The sequence below is a fragment of the Leptonotus elevatus genome, chromosome 2 (genome assembly GCF_054856555.1).
Source record: "Leptonotus elevatus isolate MCC_2025b chromosome 2, RoL_Lele_1.0, whole genome shotgun sequence".
In the NCBI taxonomy this organism is placed as follows: Eukaryota; Metazoa; Chordata; class Actinopteri; order Syngnathiformes; family Syngnathidae; genus Leptonotus; species Leptonotus elevatus.
The window spans coordinates 10,068,258-10,087,838 of record NC_141240.1 but is presented as its reverse complement, the minus strand read 5'-3'; the positions used below and the strand labels follow the sequence as shown (position 1 = coordinate 10,087,838).

General features: G+C 40.1%; 2 protein-coding genes across 3 annotated transcripts; one reads left to right on the top strand and one right to left on the bottom strand.

Moving 5' to 3' along the window:
* Positions 1 to 509: 509 nt before the first annotated feature.
* Positions 510 to 3,400, top strand: taf11 (TAF11 RNA polymerase II, TATA box binding protein (TBP)-associated factor). 2 transcript variants are annotated; one of them, XM_086068951.1, is made up of 7 exons: positions 510 to 535; positions 644 to 749; positions 1,051 to 1,250; positions 1,325 to 1,455; positions 1,533 to 1,620; positions 1,757 to 1,853; positions 1,936 to 3,400. In XM_086068951.1, exons 3-7 carry the CDS (start codon positions 1,080 to 1,082, stop codon positions 2,064 to 2,066), a joined length of 618 nt encoding a protein of 205 aa, XP_085925077.1. In that variant the 5' UTR covers positions 510 to 535; positions 644 to 749; positions 1,051 to 1,079; the 3' UTR covers positions 2,067 to 3,400. The 2 variants fall into 2 exon arrangements, with proteins under 2 accessions (XP_085925077.1, XP_085925076.1); XM_086068950.1 differs by having other exon boundaries at positions 515 to 749.
* Positions 2,516 to 19,300, bottom strand: bltp3a (bridge-like lipid transfer protein family member 3A). Its single transcript, XM_086068949.1, has 21 exons — positions 19,092 to 19,300; positions 16,673 to 16,835; positions 15,908 to 15,946; positions 15,651 to 15,742; positions 15,396 to 15,585; positions 14,781 to 14,921; positions 14,386 to 14,556; positions 13,982 to 14,162; positions 13,822 to 13,908; positions 12,163 to 12,333; positions 11,877 to 12,022; positions 9,796 to 9,937; positions 9,392 to 9,591; positions 8,082 to 9,307; positions 7,781 to 7,965; positions 6,858 to 6,988; positions 6,613 to 6,763; positions 6,263 to 6,519; positions 6,043 to 6,151; positions 5,876 to 5,928; positions 2,516 to 4,396 (listed from the first exon to the last, which is right to left on the bottom strand). Exons 1-21 carry the CDS (start codon positions 19,292 to 19,294, stop codon positions 4,280 to 4,282), a joined length of 4,155 nt encoding a protein of 1,384 aa, XP_085925075.1. The 5' UTR covers positions 19,295 to 19,300; the 3' UTR covers positions 2,516 to 4,279.
* Between the last annotated feature and the right edge of the window lie 281 nt (positions 19,301 to 19,581).

Sequence of the window (19,581 nt, the reverse complement as noted above, 5' to 3'; positions counted from 1 at the left end):
AAATGAACGTCATTCGTGTGTTACTTTTTGTTTTACAATACGTTAAAACTTGTCAAATTGCCTCGGTGGTTGTGAACAGGAACGTTTCACAACAGCTCATCAGGCGTCAAGTGAATTGAACGGCAATAGAAATCAACGTTAGTTTATAGTAGTTTTAGTTTAAAAAATAATAAAAGAGGTGGGGCGCCCTTATGGAAATATTGATTTTGTCCATCCAGTGACTATAATCCATAATTGAATCTGAGACAAAACAATTAGGGAATGTGAAACAAAATAACATTTGTAAAATACGTGATTTTATGTGTTCTATTACGTTCTCACCTTTATGCATTCAAAATATAAGATCGAACTTTAAAAGTCACCAAAAACGTGCGCCAGTGATAATTTTGAACAACAGTTTAAAAAAAAAAGTACGCTCGAGTGTTATACTGTACATGTACTGTATCAATAAAGGTCTGACGAATTCCCGCCTGTGTTGTAAATTCTTATTAATAAAGGTTTTACAAACAGGAAACGGAAGTGACGTTAAGTACCAGTGAGTTGCCTGACTCTTTTTATAAAATGTATTTTCTCCGAAAATTCAAAAGTCACTAATATAATTTGAGGCTAAATTGTTCGTTTACGAGGAAAACTTTTGTTACAGGCGGTGCTTACTTGACAGTCACCTGGCAGTTAAAACGAACGTGTATGTTAGCTTCCCTTCTTCGTTAGCTTAGCAACTGTTTTGTTGACGCCAGACTCCACTGAAGGTAAGCGATTACTTGCATTGCTTTATTTTTATAGTCAATAAAAATTGCCGGCATTGAAAGACAAATAAACACATACTGCATACATTTAAACAAAGAAACGCATAAGTGGTTTGATTTGTGTCGGCAACCGTGTTTATATCTATCTATCCATCCGTCCGTCCATCCATCCATAATTTAAATTTATATCATCTAGAATTTAAATTAATATATGTTCACCATCAGAATTTAAAAGAGATGTAAATGTAGGATGCAGTCATGGGCAGATAGACTAACCAGTAATGACCACTGTTAATTCCTGCAGTCCGAAGCTGCCAGCGTGATTGGTTGATAATGGCGGATCCTGCACGGATCAAAACCGAGGGCACAATTAAGAGCTTAGCAGCAGGCCAAGATGAGCAGCCTAAAGCTCAGGCGACCAAAGACACAATGCTCCCTGCTTCGGAAAAGCCTGCAGACGAACCAAAGGAGTCGTCCTCGCAGCAAATACAGGACGATACATCTGTAAGTGAATTTAAAGTTTAGGCCTACATGCTTAGATGACTGGATTCTAATATTTAACTTTACCTTGTGTGAAGGAACCAGCAGCAGCAGAGGATGAGGAGGAAGGAACTTCAGGTCAGTCTGCGTCTAAAAGACTGAAAGTGGAACCAGAAAAGAAAAAGGAGAAGCGGCAAAAGGTTGATGAGGATGAAATACAAAAGATGCAGTAAGATATTTCCAACCAAACACAAACCTTATTCATCAACACTTCCATTAACATGTTTCTTCCTGTGTTTTTTTAAGGGTTTTGGTGTCATCTTTCTCTGAAGAGCAGCTGAATCGTTATGAAATGTACAGGCGAGCTGCCTTCCCTAAAGCTGCTATTAAGAGGGTATGACGTTTTCTGAATATTAATAAGTGCAGTTTCCCAAACTGTGAGGAAAGGGAATTACTATGTTAATGTAATGGGTATTCTTTAAAAAAACAAAAAAAAAACTTAATTTGTATTTCTGTGCTGTGTTTTCTAGCTAATCCAGTCCATAACGGGATCCTCGGTATCACAGAACGTGGTGATCGCCATGTCGGGTATCTCCAAAGTTTTTGCTGGGGAAATAGTTGAGGAAGGTAAGAATGTAACGCACACACGGGCAAACTTGAGTTTCATGTAAATAATTGATTAATCGTAAATAACTTGGGTTTTTCACAGCATTGGATGTTTGTGAGAAGTGGGGAGACACGCCACCTCTTCAGCCCAAACACATGAGGGAAGCAGTGAGGAGGCTGAAGAGCCGCCATCAGATTCCCAACACCAAGTACAAAAACATTCAGTTCCACTGAGGAATGCAGCTTCAAATTACATGTCAATGATAACACTGGCCCGACTGACGAAGTGGCACCATTGCTCCAAGGAAACGTTGCGTCAATGGTCATACTGCTTGTTGAGCAGACATCAAGATCAGTGTGCATATTGCTGAAGAAACTTTGTTTTGCACACGATTAAGGACTTTGGACTTGGAGCAGCCCCGCTTGTTCTTGCCAAACTGCCAGTGTAAATGTTTGATATCATGTAACATTCACTTCAACACTTCAGTTCATATGTACATATGTATGTACTGATATAATTGTAAATACAGTGAATTTTATTAGTGAAAATAGTATTGACTGTTTGGCCTTTTTACTGAAAGTTAAAAAATTGATATTGATATCCACCATAAACTTAATGGAGTCTTGACTGTTGGTGAGTCTGGAGGTGGGTGCAATAATAGACAACAGAAGCACAACTTAAATGTGTTGAGCAAGTGTTCATTTATTCTGTTAAAATACTTTACACTCACTACTGGTTCACAGAACCAATCTCATATTAGTCTTAAGTGATAAAGACATAAATTACAATATTCTACACAAGTACGGTCCACAGGGTTCAGACACCTGCATCATAAGGAAGAGCCACAAGGGCTCACCTGCAATCTTTGTAGTTTATGTAAAAAGGGAGTGAAAAATCCAGTGATTTTACTCACACAGGTGCAAATAAAACAATACCATCACACGTAAGTTCATGCAGCGGAGAGAAAACAACACACTTTGCTTTACTGGCCATCCTGTTTATGCTGCTTCACACGCTTGCTTAGGAGGGCAGAGATGTGGAGTTGATCAAGTAATAAGCAGATGAAACTCGGCACTGGATTTCCTGCTACACAACATTGACAGCTGTCCCATTTGATTTAATCACAAATAGGAGGAAGCACACCTGGGGTTTTTTTTCGTCTTGATTTTGGTTGATCATATTGCTTAGAATTGTAACATTCCTTCTTCTCATCCACTGCTCGGAAGCCAACAGAATAACCTTGAAATGAGTGCATTGGCGAGTTACAGCCACAAGAGGTCTGCCTTGTTGCACTGAGAGGTCAGTAAATTGAGTGCTTCGAGAGGCAAAATACCACACCCACATATGACAATATAGAATATCAACATTTTAAATAAAGCATTCATGTAATGAACATCAAACTGTGCAGTGTTACAATGAATGGCCACATCATTATTCTGCATTAAATAGAAAACGCAAGCATTTGGTCTAACACATCAATACTATTCCACAGTTACATTAAATGTTCAGAAAAGTGCTTTACGTGACACTGCATGAGCATGCATAATTAGTAACACAAAGACATTTTTTAACAATATGGTTCCAAAATACTATGCAGTAATAGTGAACCATATAATTGCTTTGATATGTCTTATGCACACACAAGTAAACAAAAGGCAGGGGCATGGTTACTGTCGGTGTCTATAGGTAATAACAATAAACTACAAAAGCGCTCAATCTAAATGCAATCCATTTCATAACCTTGACAATACTGACTGCATGGAAATAAAACTGACACAATGGTAACAAGGTAAACTTTGACTTGCATATGCCAATGTATTTTTTATGCTTTTCTTTACATTTCACTACTTGTGTTCAACATTTGAAGCTACTATGCTACATCATAAATACATTTGGATCTATTGTATAGTTACAATCTACAGTACAAAGTTGTGCGCTTAGTGTGTATCAGACACGCAATCAACCTTAAATATACGTACCACAAACTATCAACTGGAAAGAATTGAAAGCCTTTAACTAGCATGCTGCATGACAAATGCTTAAACCACACAAAGAGTTTACTGTTCACACTAAAGTGAGCAGAAAACACCAGATTCACTGTCTGAGAACACCAGTAAAGTACTTGGCTAGTTCTGGAATTATATGGACGTTGGCATTTCCAAAAATAAAATGTCACAATGCAATCAAAGTCTAGATTTTAATACCAATCATGATCATAATTGCAGCGTTGTCAAATCTGCAGTCAAAATAAAAAGTGTCATTGTCCATATAATTACCAAACCAAAAGTACCAGTTATCGGACCATGTTCCCCTTTAGTAATTGTAACAAATTAAAGTCGTCATCATGTTATCATCTCAACTTTCCAGATGTGCTCGGAAAGGGTAATGCTGGCTTCTGACAGTGTTCTTCTACATGATCACCACAGAGGCATGAAGGTGGAAAGGCTCAGAGCGTAAACTCAGGGTCATACTTCTTTATCTCCAGAAGGAGGCGATCTCTTTCACTGAGGACCTCTGTGAGGGCTATCTGGGCTTCAGAAAGCTTGGACTGCAGGCTTTGCCTCTGTAATGGCGGGATTATTAGATCAGTTAGTGGCACAATACATGTTCTGTATGACAGGATGCTGCAAGCAAACTAGTCTAGTGCAGAGGTTGTTTTTTTTTCTCATGGTGAATCAGTAGAGAATAGAGGAAAAGAAAACCCTTTAAACAAACAAATCATCATGCTAGTGCAGTGGTCCTCAAAAGTGCAGTCAAACTTGCTTGAAACCTTTTTCATAACCACTACAGCACAGTTGTTAAGTGTACTTCACTTGTATTTAAGTACAATAAAGTCACATTTAATCTTTTAGAACTGGTTCTTTTAAAAATTTAGGAACAATTTTAATTCAACTTTTAAATGTTTAATTGAATCCTTACATAGATGTTTTTTCTCCTATACAGTATTTAAGCAGAGTGGTAATCAGGATTCTTATAGTTTTGGAATTTCTATTTGAGTTTTCATTTCATTTAGAATTTTTATTTTATTTTATTTTTTTAGTTTTAATTACCATAGTTTTCAGGGTGGCTCTGTTAGTTTTTATTAATTTTAGTTATTTACATTTTTTGTAGTTTTAGTTCAGTTTTAGTTAGTTTCAATATTAGTTTTCGGGGGGTTTTCTAAAAAAATAAAATAAAATACTTGTGTGCAATATTTAGTAAACACCATGGTAAAATGAAAAAAGTAACAAATTTCTTACCTAGAGTTACATTTCAACTGAGTTAAATAAACAAGCAGGCGAACTGAGCCAAAAGTCAAGCACCTAAAATTGTCGCCTATTCCTATAGGAGCGACGTCATCTCATGGTGCTTTTCTATTGGCTGCTGCTAGATGACATCACTTCTGTGTGACACACTTTCAAAGGTCCTTATTCTGGTTAATATCAAAATAAATATACTTAAAATCATATTTAAAATCATCCCCAAAGGCTCATGCATTAAATTAATTACCAAAGACTAAAACAAAGGACATTTTCGCTATAATTATAGTTTTAGTTAGTTTTGTAAACATAAAATGTAGTTTCAGTTAGTTTCCGTAAAAAAAAAAAAGCATTTTCATTTTTTATTTTATTTCAATAATGAAATTGTTGAATTTTAGTTATAGCTTTTTCGTTAGTTTTCGTTAACTAAAATAAACTGCTACAGTGGGGCTTACAATAATAGTTAATAACAACTGTCTTTTTTTTTAGCCTTTCGGCCATCTATGCACTGTATTTTAATGTTGGTGATGAATGTCGTTCTTGGAGGTGTCAAAAGTTTGAAAACCAAGGCACTTGTGGATCAGAGATCATGCATGATAACACAATCCTATAAAGATCCCCAGAAGGGAAATCGGGACCAACAGTGGCACACAGGACAAAGCAGCGGGTTTACAAGATAAGAATAACTATAAATAAATAAATAATGTAGCAAGTAAACAACAAAGTAATAACATTAGATTGTGCGTGCATAACAAATGTGGCCTGTGAGTTTGTATGGTTGTGCAAGCACAGAAATTGATTACCTCACTCTCTTGTTTACTAGAGCAGGAATAGTTTTGACTGTCCCGATCTCCAGCTACAATTAAGAAACAAACAAACAAGATTTTTGATGAATGAGCGTGCACACAAAACCAGCAAAACATCTGCCATTGTATCCAACACTTCAAGATTAAAACGCAGTTCTGCCCACCTTTGAGCCGCATGGTGCCATCATCAGTGCGCTCAAGAAGCAGCCCATCTACAACAAATGTGGCTGAGGTTGGCTGAGGAGCTGTCGGGTAAATTCTTGGGCTATCATCCTATTTAAAACAAAAACAAGAGAGCAACACAAGCTTTACGGCCTTTTCATCAGAATTGTGTTCATGTAACGTGGAAGGATTTCAAAATTGTAAATGACTTCCATGGCCCACCTTAATAGTCATGGTTATATTGCTCAAAAGCAAATTGAATGGCAGACCATCCATACTAAATTCATCCTCCAGAAAAGGCCCGATGTTTGCTAAGGTGGAGGTTAACAGCTCGACGTGACAGTCTTGCACTCTCACTTCCAGCAGGCCCAAAGACTCGGACGTTTCAGAGTGTCGTGCTGCAGATGGACCACTTTCTGCTCGCATACACACTACAGGAGAGCCCCTGCTACCGTGTCCATTCTGTTTGTGGGCAGGAGCTGCGCAAAGGAAAATGTGTGGCCAAGGTAGAGAAATGTAGTTATCATAAAGCGTGCATAATGTTAGCTAGCAGTGTGTCATGTCCAAGTTACCTTGAATGAGACCAGCCAGCAGGTCCAAAACCCTGACGTTACCCATCTGCACTGTGCTTAGATTCTGGGCTTGTACAGCAATAACTTGGTCCTCTCCCTTTACTTCCATTGTGCAGGATATCCCATTCAGATTAAGGAACAACACGGAAGACTAGAAGGACCGTACAAAGAAAGAACAAGAATAATTAATTGTGAGAATAAACTTTATTCAGCAATAGATATATTCCCCAAACATAAGAACCTACCATATCTGCAGATCCATCTTCTGTGCTGAATGACAGGGAGCTGCTGAGGTCAGCTGATGACCCTCCCTCTGTGCCAAAAGCAGGGCTGCCTGAAGGGTTGACACTGAGACGCGCAGAATGAACACCAGATTCTGGAAACGTCAAACAACACACTTAAGGCTTGGTTCTCCAAAGGTTTGGACCTGCACCAATGGCGGAAAACCTGATTATGGAAGCTGATCTACTGTCATGGGGCACCCAGGTTTGTGTCTGCCACATGAGCAAAATTGCAGTGCAATTGATTATTAACCCTGACCCAAAATACAACTCATTCAAACCCCAAAATACTTTGTCCTTACTCCCCAAAACTTATTTACACATTTTTATGTTATTTTTATGCAAGAGCATAAAGAAGGCTGTGATGCTGCTTCTGACACGAAGAGGTGGCTTAAAGCAATGAAGTTGGTGGCAGCAGAGTATACAAGATCAGCCAGGGCCATGTTGCAACAAGCTCTTTTTGTCAAGTTGTTTTCACTAAGAATGTGAATATTGATGAAATTTAGCTGTATTCTAATGCTAATCGCTGCAAAATGGAAACAGATAAAAATATACTTTTTTTCCTGATGAAAGAAGAGACTCTAATCTTTCGTTTGGTAAGTTCCATATTTTAAAGCAATAGAACACAATATTCTATAAAACAGCCGGGAGCGAAGGGGCTTGCTTCAGTGAAAATGGCTGCGAATTAATGATTTAATTGGCTGTTACCGGCAATACAAATGTTGAATTGCAGCAAAACAAGTGGCCGTCAGTTAGCCGCTCGGGAACAATAGTTGCCAAACCCCGCACAGTGTGCAACAGTTCAAATTCACATTGCACGGTGTGCGTCGGATGGTGAAGACGTAAGGCGATATAGTCATTGCTAAAAATGGAAACATTGACACTACCTGATTCCACGAGAGCAACAAAATTGTCGCTGGCATCACTGCCCATAGACAAGCTTTCATCAGGCAGACTGCCATCCAAGATAGCGCTGTCAAAGGAATGCTGGGAAGGTGACTGCTTCATCATTTGATGCCTTAGGCTGGCCACCGGGGCGGGAGAGGACTCTTCTGGATGTTGGACTTGTTCCCTGTCAATGTGCAAGAACACTCATCTGTTAAGAGCATCAAGCACTGATAAAAGCATGTGATGCAGAAACACCTGATTACATTGTCACCAGCTCAGCAGGAAAGCACGAACACTTACTTGACATGCGGACTGAACAGTTTACTCATCCCAGAGCCACGACTCAATATGCTAAAGGCGTCTCTTGTTATCGAAAATGCGCCTTTGGTTAAGTCCAACGAGGCACTGATGGCATCTTTGGTCACGTCTTTGGTGACATTGATGGCGCTTGATAGTTCTCCCTCCAGGCTGAATGTGGAGGGCTCTCGGGAGAGGGCAGGGGAGTTTACTGGTGAGAGCTGAGGCGACAGGACTGGGGTGTCCTCAAGGATGGTCAACGCATCTCCTTCCAGTCCCTCTTCAACAGCCTCACATGCCTCCTCCACGGTACCATCTTGTTCATCCTTGCCAAAAGCATTGTGGGCCGTACTGAGGGAGGACACCCCGTTTTCTAACCCGCTGTCCACACGGATCAAATCTGTAGACTGATGAGTGGGGGAGATGTCAGAGTCTGTGAGACTGGGGCTGTCGGTTTCTGGAGTATGAGGGACCTCTTCCTCAGGCTCTGTGCCGGCTGGTGGTAATAGGAGCCCCACCTCCACTGAGTCCAAAAGCAGGGCAAGACAAACTGTGGCTGGTTTTGACTTTTGGTCACAACTCTGCTTAATGTCCTTTAGATCCCGACTCAATTCCACCCCCAAACGTGCCATGGAATCCTTCATTCTCAGCAAGGCAACATATTGGTAGTGGTTGAGCCACATCTTGACTGGTGTGATGACATGAGCAATAATATGGACGCAGGCAAGAGCAGCATCTTCGTGGGGAAGTTGTTCTGGGGGTGGCTGACGTGCCTTGCTGGTGGGGTCACATGATGAACCCATGAACCAGGCAGCAGGCTGGCACATCCATAAAGACATAGCAAAGGGTTCCACAAAAGGGTGTGTTTTGCCTTTGGGGAGTCTTCGAGTCCCATCGAAACCGAGTGCAACACGGGACACACTTAGGGACCAGACATCTTGGGATCTTAGTTGTCGCGTAACGGGCGGTGACGGTGTCGACTCGTGAGAGTGTTGGACGAAGATGGAGGGTATGGCATGGAAGGTACTATGGTCTCTCGGGTAAGGACATGGTGGTGTGGGCTGAAAAAAAGAGCAGCTCGCGAAGGTGTCACAGGTCATGCTGAGGTCAGCTCTGGAGCCATGGGGACAGTGGCGAGTGTTGCTGAAAGCCATCTGAGGTACAGTGACAGAAAGGGACTGAGGACGCTCTGGATGGTCCAATATAGAAGAATCCAGGGGAATCACCACCTAAGGAAAGGAACATTAAAAATAACTATCCCCCTTCTTCTTCTTTTTTTTTTTGTTTTTTTACTGTTTAACTTCACAACTCACCTTAAGCTGAGCTGCATCCAGGCGGATGTCAACATGCTCGTCTGCTTTGCTGCTGTCTTGCAAATGGTAGAAAGCTTTGACCTGATCCAGGGTGTGTAGCAACCCTCTTGAAAACAGATTAATCCACAACACACTTTTGGGGTCAACACACAGCTGGAGGCCATTTACCTGGGTATACAGGTTCGAGGTTGGCACTGGAACTATAAAACGAGGTAACTGTTTAGTTAAAATTTCCGAAGAAAGAGTTGAATGACTTTGAAATTAACAAAAAAAAATTACATTTAGATGAACATGACATTGTTGATGAACAAGGGTTTCAGTCATGCAAAACAAACAGGTCAGTACCAACATATTTGATTTTGATGTGATAAGCTGAAGTGAAAAAGAAAACTCAAGTCAGTTACCTGAGAAACTGGGGTTGTTGGGAAAGTAGTATTCAGTAAACTGCAGATGAATAGCTGGTACATTATCTGGCAGATGCAAAGCTTTACGATTACATGACAACAAAGGCTGGGTTTTCTTGTTTTGACGACTCTTTGTAGACACCTAAATGAGGGGAAAAAATAAAATATTTTTTTCGTCTTTTGTGTTCAGAAAATGCAATGCAACAGATTACTAATACATATATACATATATAGATATATGGATCGATGGATAGATAATGATCGTTTCCTTTAAATAAAAAAAGGAAAGAAAAACAGTCAAAAACAATTCTCACTGTCTAAAGGGGAAGTAAAAGTTCCTTTAAATAACAACTGAAACAAAGTAAAAACCGTGATCACTTATATAAATCAAATACATTCTCAGTACATCAACATTTTGTATACCAATATTGTTTATCAGCAAAGTATATAGATGAACTGAAGTCACCAATGTTAAAAAGGGGTAGTGGCCGAACAGCTAAAAGCCACAATTTTTACTGTGTTACTTCAAAACGCCACATCAAACACATGGGCAAACAAATTGCCCCCCAACCCATCCCCTCACTCCCTAGCTCTCCTTTGCATGTTTTGATGAACTTCCCTTCAATGCATGCCTTTTTAGCCCGTGCAATCAATGTGTCGCGTAGATTAGGATACGACTCGAGAGGCTGCCTGCAGTGCTCTCTGTCGCCTCGAGGAGCACCACGTCTGTTTGATTAATTTGTTGAGTAAACAAAACGAAAAACCTCGTGTAAATCAGTTTTTGTATGAAAAAGCTACAATGTAATCGTTTTGGAGTTTGATTTACCCAATTGGGGGCTAAAAATTTGATTTCAAAACACACACACAACTCACGCTGATGTTCTGTATCATGCAAAAATGTTTATTTTCTATTTACACGCATTTCTATACTACTGCAAGCTTCAATAAGGTGAAAGTGAAGTAGGGAAAACAGCTAAATGAGGTAATGAGATGGTGAAATTTAAATTATTTCATTTATGCAAAGTGAACTGTTCAAATCCTATTGCAATCCCCAATTTTGGTATGCACCAATTCTATGCCCACGGCAATAGCAAAATTGCTCTTGTTCGAAGTCGTTTGAAGTCCAAACTAGGGAGGTGAGCAAAGTGGAGCAGCAGGTGTAAAAATTGGAGGAAAAAATGAGGTAGGTGGCAAAGAAAAAGAAAGTATCAAATGAACAAAAGGTGAAAAAAAGGGGGGGGGGTTCTCCTTGTTCAGTAGCAGGTTCCGATCATGTGCGGGCTGCCCACAGAGGGGTGCCATCAAAGTGTTTACTGCAACTGTTGGCAGAAAGGCAACTTTGCCGTTTGAGCACTGCGATAAGAGCTTGATGCAGATGCAGTGGGGGCTTTGAACAGGCCGGTCTGCGAAAGGGGTCCCCGAGGTAAAGTTTTTGACCCCCTGGGGAGAAATTGGTGTGGCCATGTGTTGGGGCTGCCTGGAATGTCCTGTCCTGTACTGTACTGTTTATTATCAAGGCATCCTCCAGTGTCTTCATACCATTACCTTTAAATAAGTCCGCCAAAAGAGCAGTAAATCCCTTCGCCCACTCCCCCCTTAAAACGCTTTCTTATGCCGCTCAAAAATAGAATTATTTTTTCTATTCGAGGTGATTTGCATTCGCAGCAGACACCCTACAGCTGCGCAATGCTCCCCAGCAACGCGCTGTCCTGTGCTCCCTGCCTCTCACCACATACACAATGAATGTGAAAATGGCTTCAACAGCTGCATGAAACCAGCCAAAGAACCACACGCAAGCCGTGATTGGCCAGGCCTAAAAAATGTACAATATAATCACATGCGACCTGACTAACCTTAATAAATTGACATTTGCCTCATCCCCCCCCAAAAATGTGAGGCTCATTTATATTTGTATTTGTCTACTCCTGCTTTATAATAAAGTTATCTTTAGCATTTATATTGTTCGCAACAAACCTGCAGCTGTTTTATCAGTGCTACTTTGTAGCTTGTTCAAATAACTGACTGCTTGCAGAGCGCAACATTAAGCTGGTCAATCAAATCAGAGAATGATAAAATCTTGCCTGGTGAATGTCAACGTCATCTATTCGGACCACCATGCAGCTTGAGCGCAACCTCTTCAGTGTTGAGCGTGAAGGACTCATGCCAGCGTTGTTTCGGGCTGACTGTTCTTTGTCAGAAACATTTGACTTTGGACTGGTTGTTCCATCTGAATTGAGAGAGAGCACAACTTGAATACAAGAGACACAATAATATGAATGTTGATGTTTTTATTTTTTAAGTCATTAGTTTCATGTGCCAGAACTAATCGGCGGCAATAAAATTCTAAAGTAAATTATGCATCCATACCTCGAGGCGTCCTTGCAGGTGAACCATTGTGTGGCTCAGACACGTCAGTATATGGACCCGGAAACCCAAATGATTCTGCCCTCTTCTGGTACTCGTGCAACAGTTTGCCTGCCCACTGTGCCTGAGCTTCCATAGCGCCACTATAGCGTTCCCAGTGTCGACATCCATCAGCTGTGGAGAAGCAGCAGCATAAACGGCAATTAAACGTAGCCACCAAATTTAGGCCTAATGCACAGAGCGACTGGGCTAAACGAGAATGAAGCGCCCCAACGAAAAATAAGTACGGTTGGCGACTCACAACGAGAGACCACCAACAACACCAGAAGAAATCGATCATTAGTCACGTCACTAGGAATGACATAACTTGGAGAAAGATTTGTTTCATGTAGCAGATGTTCTGACAACCTTATTTTTCTGGTTTATTTGTTTTTGAAATATTTTGCACTGTGCACATATTTTGAAATAATTTAACAGATATGTTTGTAATTGTTGACGAAATACATTTTGTAACACCACCACAACATGAGCATTTATTTAACCTCTGTATTGACCACTGGGCTAATTTGAATTTTACAAAGTTCTGTTGACTTCTTTTTAAAGGGCAAGTTAACCTTAACTCATTTGCTCCAAAACATTTATAAATATGTTCCATTTTAAATGTTTTTTTATGCTAGAGCATACAGAAGGCTTTGATGCAGCCACTAAGCTGCAGAGAACGTTTGAGGAAATGGTAGTTATTACAAAAACGGCCAGCAGGTGGCAACAGAGCAAAATAGATCAATCAGGGCCATGTTGAAAAATGCTAATTTACCCACAGTTCTATACAGATTTGTGAATAATGATGAAACTTAGCTATATTCTAATGCTAATTGCTGCAAAACGTAAATAGATAGAAATATACTTTTTTCCTGATGAAAGAAGAGACTCTAATCTTTCTTTTGGTAGGTTACATGTTTTTATAGCAATAGAACACAGTATTCTGTGGGCCTTGCAAAATCACTCAAAATCCAGTAAAACAGCCGGGAGCGAAGGGGGCTGCTTCAGTGAAAATGTCTGGGAGTGAATGAGGTCAACATTTCTTGAAAATAATATGTTATATGTGACCTCACTAGTCCACACATGACATTTTGATTAATATTACATTTGTGGAATATAAGTTATGCAGCAAAGTCCAGCCGTTTTTATCCCTCTCAGGGGGCGGCCATTTTGTCGACTGAAGATGAAATTACAGTTACGCAGGCTCAGGCAACAACCAATCACAGCTCACCTGTTTTCTGAAGCTGAGCTGTGATTGGTTGGATCTAAGCAACTATGATGTATTTTTCGCTCGACAAAAAGTGGCAAAATGGCCGCCTTCTGAGCTTGACAAAAGACTGCTGGATTTTGCTCCTTAACTCATATTCCACTAACGCAATATTACCGGTAACCAAAATACCGTATTTAGACTAGTGGGGCCGCATCGAACATACTACTGTCAAGAATTTGGGGGGGGCGACTTCCCCTTTGGAAAGTTGACATTCCAGATACTTAATGCCAATACTTCCGAATGGTTCAGAATACAATCATTGACCAGTTTAAATAATTCTCATAGTACACTAATTAAAACAAATAAGTGGCAGTACACCGTTTAACAAAGGGCAGTAAAATCATCCCACTTACCAGGTCTGTGAACAGGATAGTAGTCAAAGCCCAACTTCCTGAAGGTCAACTGCATTGCACCCTGCAAACCTGGAGGTTCTTCGATATCTGTCAACATATTGTAGTTGGTGGAAGTGCTAGTGACAGACCATTGTACTTCAACCAAGTCAGTCCTATTTACCTTCGGCCACTGAGGAACTGTCGTTGCATACATGTAAGTCCAAGCGGGAAATGAAAGTGTGGTAAGAAGATTCCTTCACATCAAAGTGATCAAAATATTGACTAAGGTTGTTGGGTGAGCCAGTAGGAGCGGGTGCTGACTCTGTCCAAAGGTTGTGGAGACCAGGTGATGGAGGTGCAGTCTATAATACACAAGTGGTCAGAGTAATTATTGCGTAAGAAAAAATAGACAAGGGCTCACATTTAAAGCTAACATGTTTACTTTGTTGAGTAAAGAAAGAAACGATTTTGAAGATAAAAAAACAACAACACAGCAACACTTCAAATAGGATTTTCAGATTAAATAAGATCAAGTCTTTGAATGCTTTATTTGAGTTTGATTGACTAGATCACGATAGGCAGGACCTGCAGGGAATCTGTTGTCATGCTCTTCCTCTGCTGAGCCGACTTCTCCATGGCCTCACTGAGGGATTTGGCATATCTGATGATGGCTTTGAGCTGAGAGTCGGTTAGAACCCACAATAAATCATCCAGAATAAAAAGCAGCTTGGAGGCCAACACGTTGCAATCCTTTATCTGGATGGAACAATGAAGCGTTTGTGAGCCAAATGCATGGAGAGCAGAGAAGACATTTTTCAGGCGCTTTCATGCTAAACTATAGCGCTCCACACATACACATTACATTACTCGAAATGAAAAAAACATCATATTGAAGCTCCGTTTTTTGCACACTCTTTCATGCAACCTTCGTCTTAAATGATTTGACAACGATATCAATTTAAATGAAATGGATGTCTCACTCTGCGTTTTAGAGCAATGCGAATGCGTCCTTGGTTGGTGATGAGGCGCAACGGAGTGCTACCCAAATCCTGGTCGTCACTCTCGATGGCGTCTGCCTCGATACGCAAAGTCTGCCAGTTAATTTCCTTGAACGTCAATACCTGAACCAAAGAATAGATATGCAAGACTCAGCAGTCAAAACATGTCATCATCATTGGGAAGAGAAGAAACCTTGATTGGATATTTCATACAGGGTTCCTACATCTTAAGGCAAGTTAAAGACTTTTTAATTCCTTTTGAAATGTAATTGAAGACCAACTAGACAACTTTCCCAGTGTCCCATGTTGTTACAATACAGACATAAATCTCTACCTTTTTTTAAGAATGTTAACTTACATACTTGAGACTTTACAATCATAACATCATAATTATAAAATCACAATCAAAAAATCCGAAACCATAGAAAGACTTTTGAAAGATTGATTTAAGACATTTTGATGCCTTGTTTTTAGATTTATGTTTAAGACTTTAAAGATCTATGGGAACCCTGTAATAACTTACTGAAGATACTACAGAATCAGGTAGTAAAGTATGGATTGAATTTGCTTCTCGGAGTAACAATGTGGCACTGGTACCTCTCCTCTCTTCGGGTCTGTGATGCGGGTGGAACGGAGGTCGCTGCGCTGCCATTTAGGGTTGAGGCTGTTTCCTTGCAGCTGCCACAACTCAAAAGAGGCATGGAAGGCCCGAGCCTGCACTTTGATGGTGATGGAGTTGATTCTAACTGACATGCCCTCCACGACTTTCTCAGCAAAGCCATACTCGCTGTGAACAGTCACAGCAAATGTGAGTCAACGTGCTCACTTTCAGCAGCATTACTGCAGGCTTACCTCTGGCCTGCTGTGATGGCAATCGGAGAGGGGCCGTTGGGAGGGCGTGGCTCCTCACATGTTCTCATTTCTACCTCCACCTTATCCAGGAACTGCAAAAAAAGAGGAAACAGAAGTAGAATTGAACGTGTAAAAAACAAATGTGGGCAGAAGAACACAACCTACGGAATGAAAACTGTAGATACTAGAATGATTGAGATATATAGCGTCAAGTTAACGTAGATGAAAAGTATCACAACACAGATGACAATTCTTACCAAGCAGATGGGGCTTGTTTTTAATTTGGTCCATTGTATCTGCAAACACAGAAGGAGTACAAAGTCAGTCAAGGGCGTCGCAAAAACAATTCCACAGCATTCTACACTCTTTTGTATTCAGAGGGCACAAGAGCTCCCACAACGTGACACAAGCAAGCATATTCCGTGCACATCTCAATGTGTCATGCCAGTAAGGATTATAGAACTGGATTCAGGATATGCAGGTGGGTTTCTCTGACTTCAAAAATGTTTACGTAACAAAAATATGCTTTGGAACCAGCATGGAATTCATTGTCGCACTAACCAGGCTCTAAGTATCAACATGGGCATTCGACAACAAAGAGGGATGCTCCATCCTCTGATTCAGTTTTTATGTTAATTCTTTATGTATTTTACATAAACATAAATTCAAAAGTTAAAGTGTGTGAATAAAAATCATGATTCATATATGACAAAATATAACTGCTACTCCTCTACAAACGTCCTAGCTGCACACTTTGCCAAAGATGAGATAATACTGCAAAAATAAAAATAAAAATTGTGATTATTGTTGAGCAGGTATTATTATCAATACTTTCATCAATCAGTTTGTTTTACTCTTCTGTCTGCAGTCAGGTCAGCATTGCATATGAGAATGTGTTCTTAACTGCCTTGCCTAGATAAATAAAGCTTGAAAAAAATGTATTGTAGTTTGTGCTTTGCAGTTTCGTCATGCTCTCGGCTGTCAAACCAGTCAGCTGTCAGCTTCTTTTAAAAGTGACTCACCCTGATGGCAGCTTTGTTGCAGTAGACGCGTGTGACGGCCAGCCAGGTAGGCAGGTCAAGCATGTTCTGCAGAACCTCTTCATCCAGCTCAAGGTTGGACAGCTGCCCTTCCCCCTTCAAGGTACTCAGGTTGATCTTGTCTGGTGACAGATTCTTGGTGAACCTAAGCAGAAGAAGCAGGCCAAAGACAATCAGCTCTATCTGACAATATCGGAAGTAGGAAAAAATATGATTCTTAATGAATTTCAGGGTCTTTTTAACACAGGGGTTAATGTGACATCATTATTCAATGAGACATGCTGAGGAGGAGTATTCAAAGTCACTTCTGGGGTCACTTGTTCAAGTTCTGAAAAAACATTTATGTTCTGTTGTTAGTAAAGATGGAGAATATTGGATTAGTCGGCTCGTACTTTTTTGAATACTTGAACACCTTTTTGTGAAATATTTGATGCGGCCCGCGCCAGACACACGCAGACTATCTCCGGGGAAGCTCACATAAATTGAGTTTGAGACCCCTGTTTTAACACCAAAGAAACATTCACATTTTATATACAGGTACACAAATCTGGATTACCCTCCGTAACTAGAACAATGGTGCAAATAAAAGGATAGCTAGAACAAACAGAGGAGAGTCATTTGTTCAATTGCTGAATATTTCAACACACAAAACCCGATTCTGATGCACCACCATGACATTTCACAGAATTATGCCACAGTAAATGTCAGACTAGGCCTGGGGAACAACTGACAACTACATCTATAATGACCTGTGAGTTTGCTCCAATTTGGCCAAACTGGTAACTTTGTTAGTAAACACCGTGATGTGCCTGATAAACCTGACAGACCAGTCGAACACGGTGCCTCTCAGGTATTACTGAGCGTTAAACACAAAACTTCACATTTCAGCACTTTGAGCTTGCTTTGATATCTGATTCAATTGCACCTTTACTGCTCTCGAACTGACAGACCAGAAAACAAAAAAACAGTGATTTACTGGAATTAAGACCAGTATTAGTTCAAAGACTATAGTGGCACTGGTAACTTAAATTAATCGTTAAGATTAGCATGCTTTGAATGAGTACAAATATTTAAGTTTATGCAGCTATAAAACAAAAGAGGGACTGTACAAACTATTGGCCTAATAATTTAACAGTACAAAAATTTATCTTAAACTATTTACAAAGAGGATCCGTTTTGAAATAACTAATGGCACTATATGTTGGTCTGGATTTCAATATATGCCAAACCGCTAGAAATTATTGCATCCATATATTCCTACAATAATGGTATTGTATTGTTAGATGCCATCTTACATAAATTAGATTTTAGTGTCTGCATTAGGGCTTAAACTAATAAGAAATGCTTTTAGAAAGTATGTTCAAAAATCACAATCTAACGCTATCATTTGAAATTAAGGATACGTGATGATTCATAATATTTGTTTATCATGTCACAACCCTTTATTGTTAAAAGTTTCAATGATTTTAGGGTATTCGGATGTCGCTGAATCTTAAAATGACCCCCCGCCCCCAATTTGGCTCAGTTTTTTTTAGATTTGTGTAGGGTTTTTTTTCAAGTGTTACTAATATGTAAATTAAGACACTTGTATTTACGCTACAACGTTGACAGGGCTGTATCTGTCTTTCAAGCACATCCACAGTTTTCTTTAATTTTTTTGAAAGACAGCATTATCGCAGAGAATTTCTATATGCATTCATGTGAAGATCAAGCACAAATTCAGAGAATTGGGCAATATTAGCAGGAAACAAATGCAAAAACGGGTGACGTCAAAGCCAAACGCTACTTTTAGTAACGATCAAAGTACATTTCCTAAACTGTCAAAGCACATTAATTATCGACCAACTAATTGTCAAAAATATTGATAGCTCCAAAACTAGGGCATCTTGTCATTCTCGGACTCAGAAGCCCAAAATTACCCAGAAACCAGTGTTATTAGCTGTTCTATTCTGCATTCGCAAAAACTATTCCAGCTTCCAGAGCTACGACAGAATACTGCCTCAGTCATAAGATGCACCAAAAAGTTACCTACTACCAGGTTTTTTAGCAACAGTCGGATCTGTAAACCAACAGCACAGTTAACACATTCAGCACACACGATTGTTTATGAATGTAATAATTGAAGTGAACGACTGTGATTGTAGCTAAATGAATTCCATCAATTTTGCATGCAGGTGCTTGCGGAACTCAAGAAATAAAGGGCTTTTCAAGTTACAGAAACAATGTGCAAGATCATGCCCGCTTACAATGCACACATATAATGTCTCTCCTCGTCTGATATCCTGCAATCTGAAATTTAAAACGCGCTCAAAAATGTGCCGAGAAAAGCCAGCGAATGGTGATTGTTGACGCCGCCAGCATTCAACAACAAGGCTAGCAGGCTAATCTATACGACACCTACCTTGACAAATGTTTCAGAATTTGCTTTTTTATAATCCCGGCCATTTCGATGTGCCGTAGCGTATTTCTGCCGATGAGCTTGTATTTAGATAAACATTTACTAGCTTGGAAACCGCTCAATGCAAAATGAATCACTCGCTGTGGGTAGTTTATGAGCCATGGCGATGCTGCTAGGCTAGTACCTCGCTCCACATCACAAAACATAACCCCCTCCCCTCCTCCATATCTCTCTCCCCTCCTCCATCTCTCTCTCTCTCTCTCCCTCCATCTCTCTCTCTCTTCCTCCATCTCTCTCTCTCCCTCCATCCCCCCCCCCCTCTCTCTCTCTCTCTTTCACTCTCACAGCGCACGCACAAACCGCACTGAAGATGCAATAGCGCTACCTGTCGGACAGTATAGGTAAACACATATTAGTGTAAAACGATGCTGGCAGCAAACATTCGCAATATGATGTCATATTATTGGATACTTTTGTGTCTAATACATCTAAC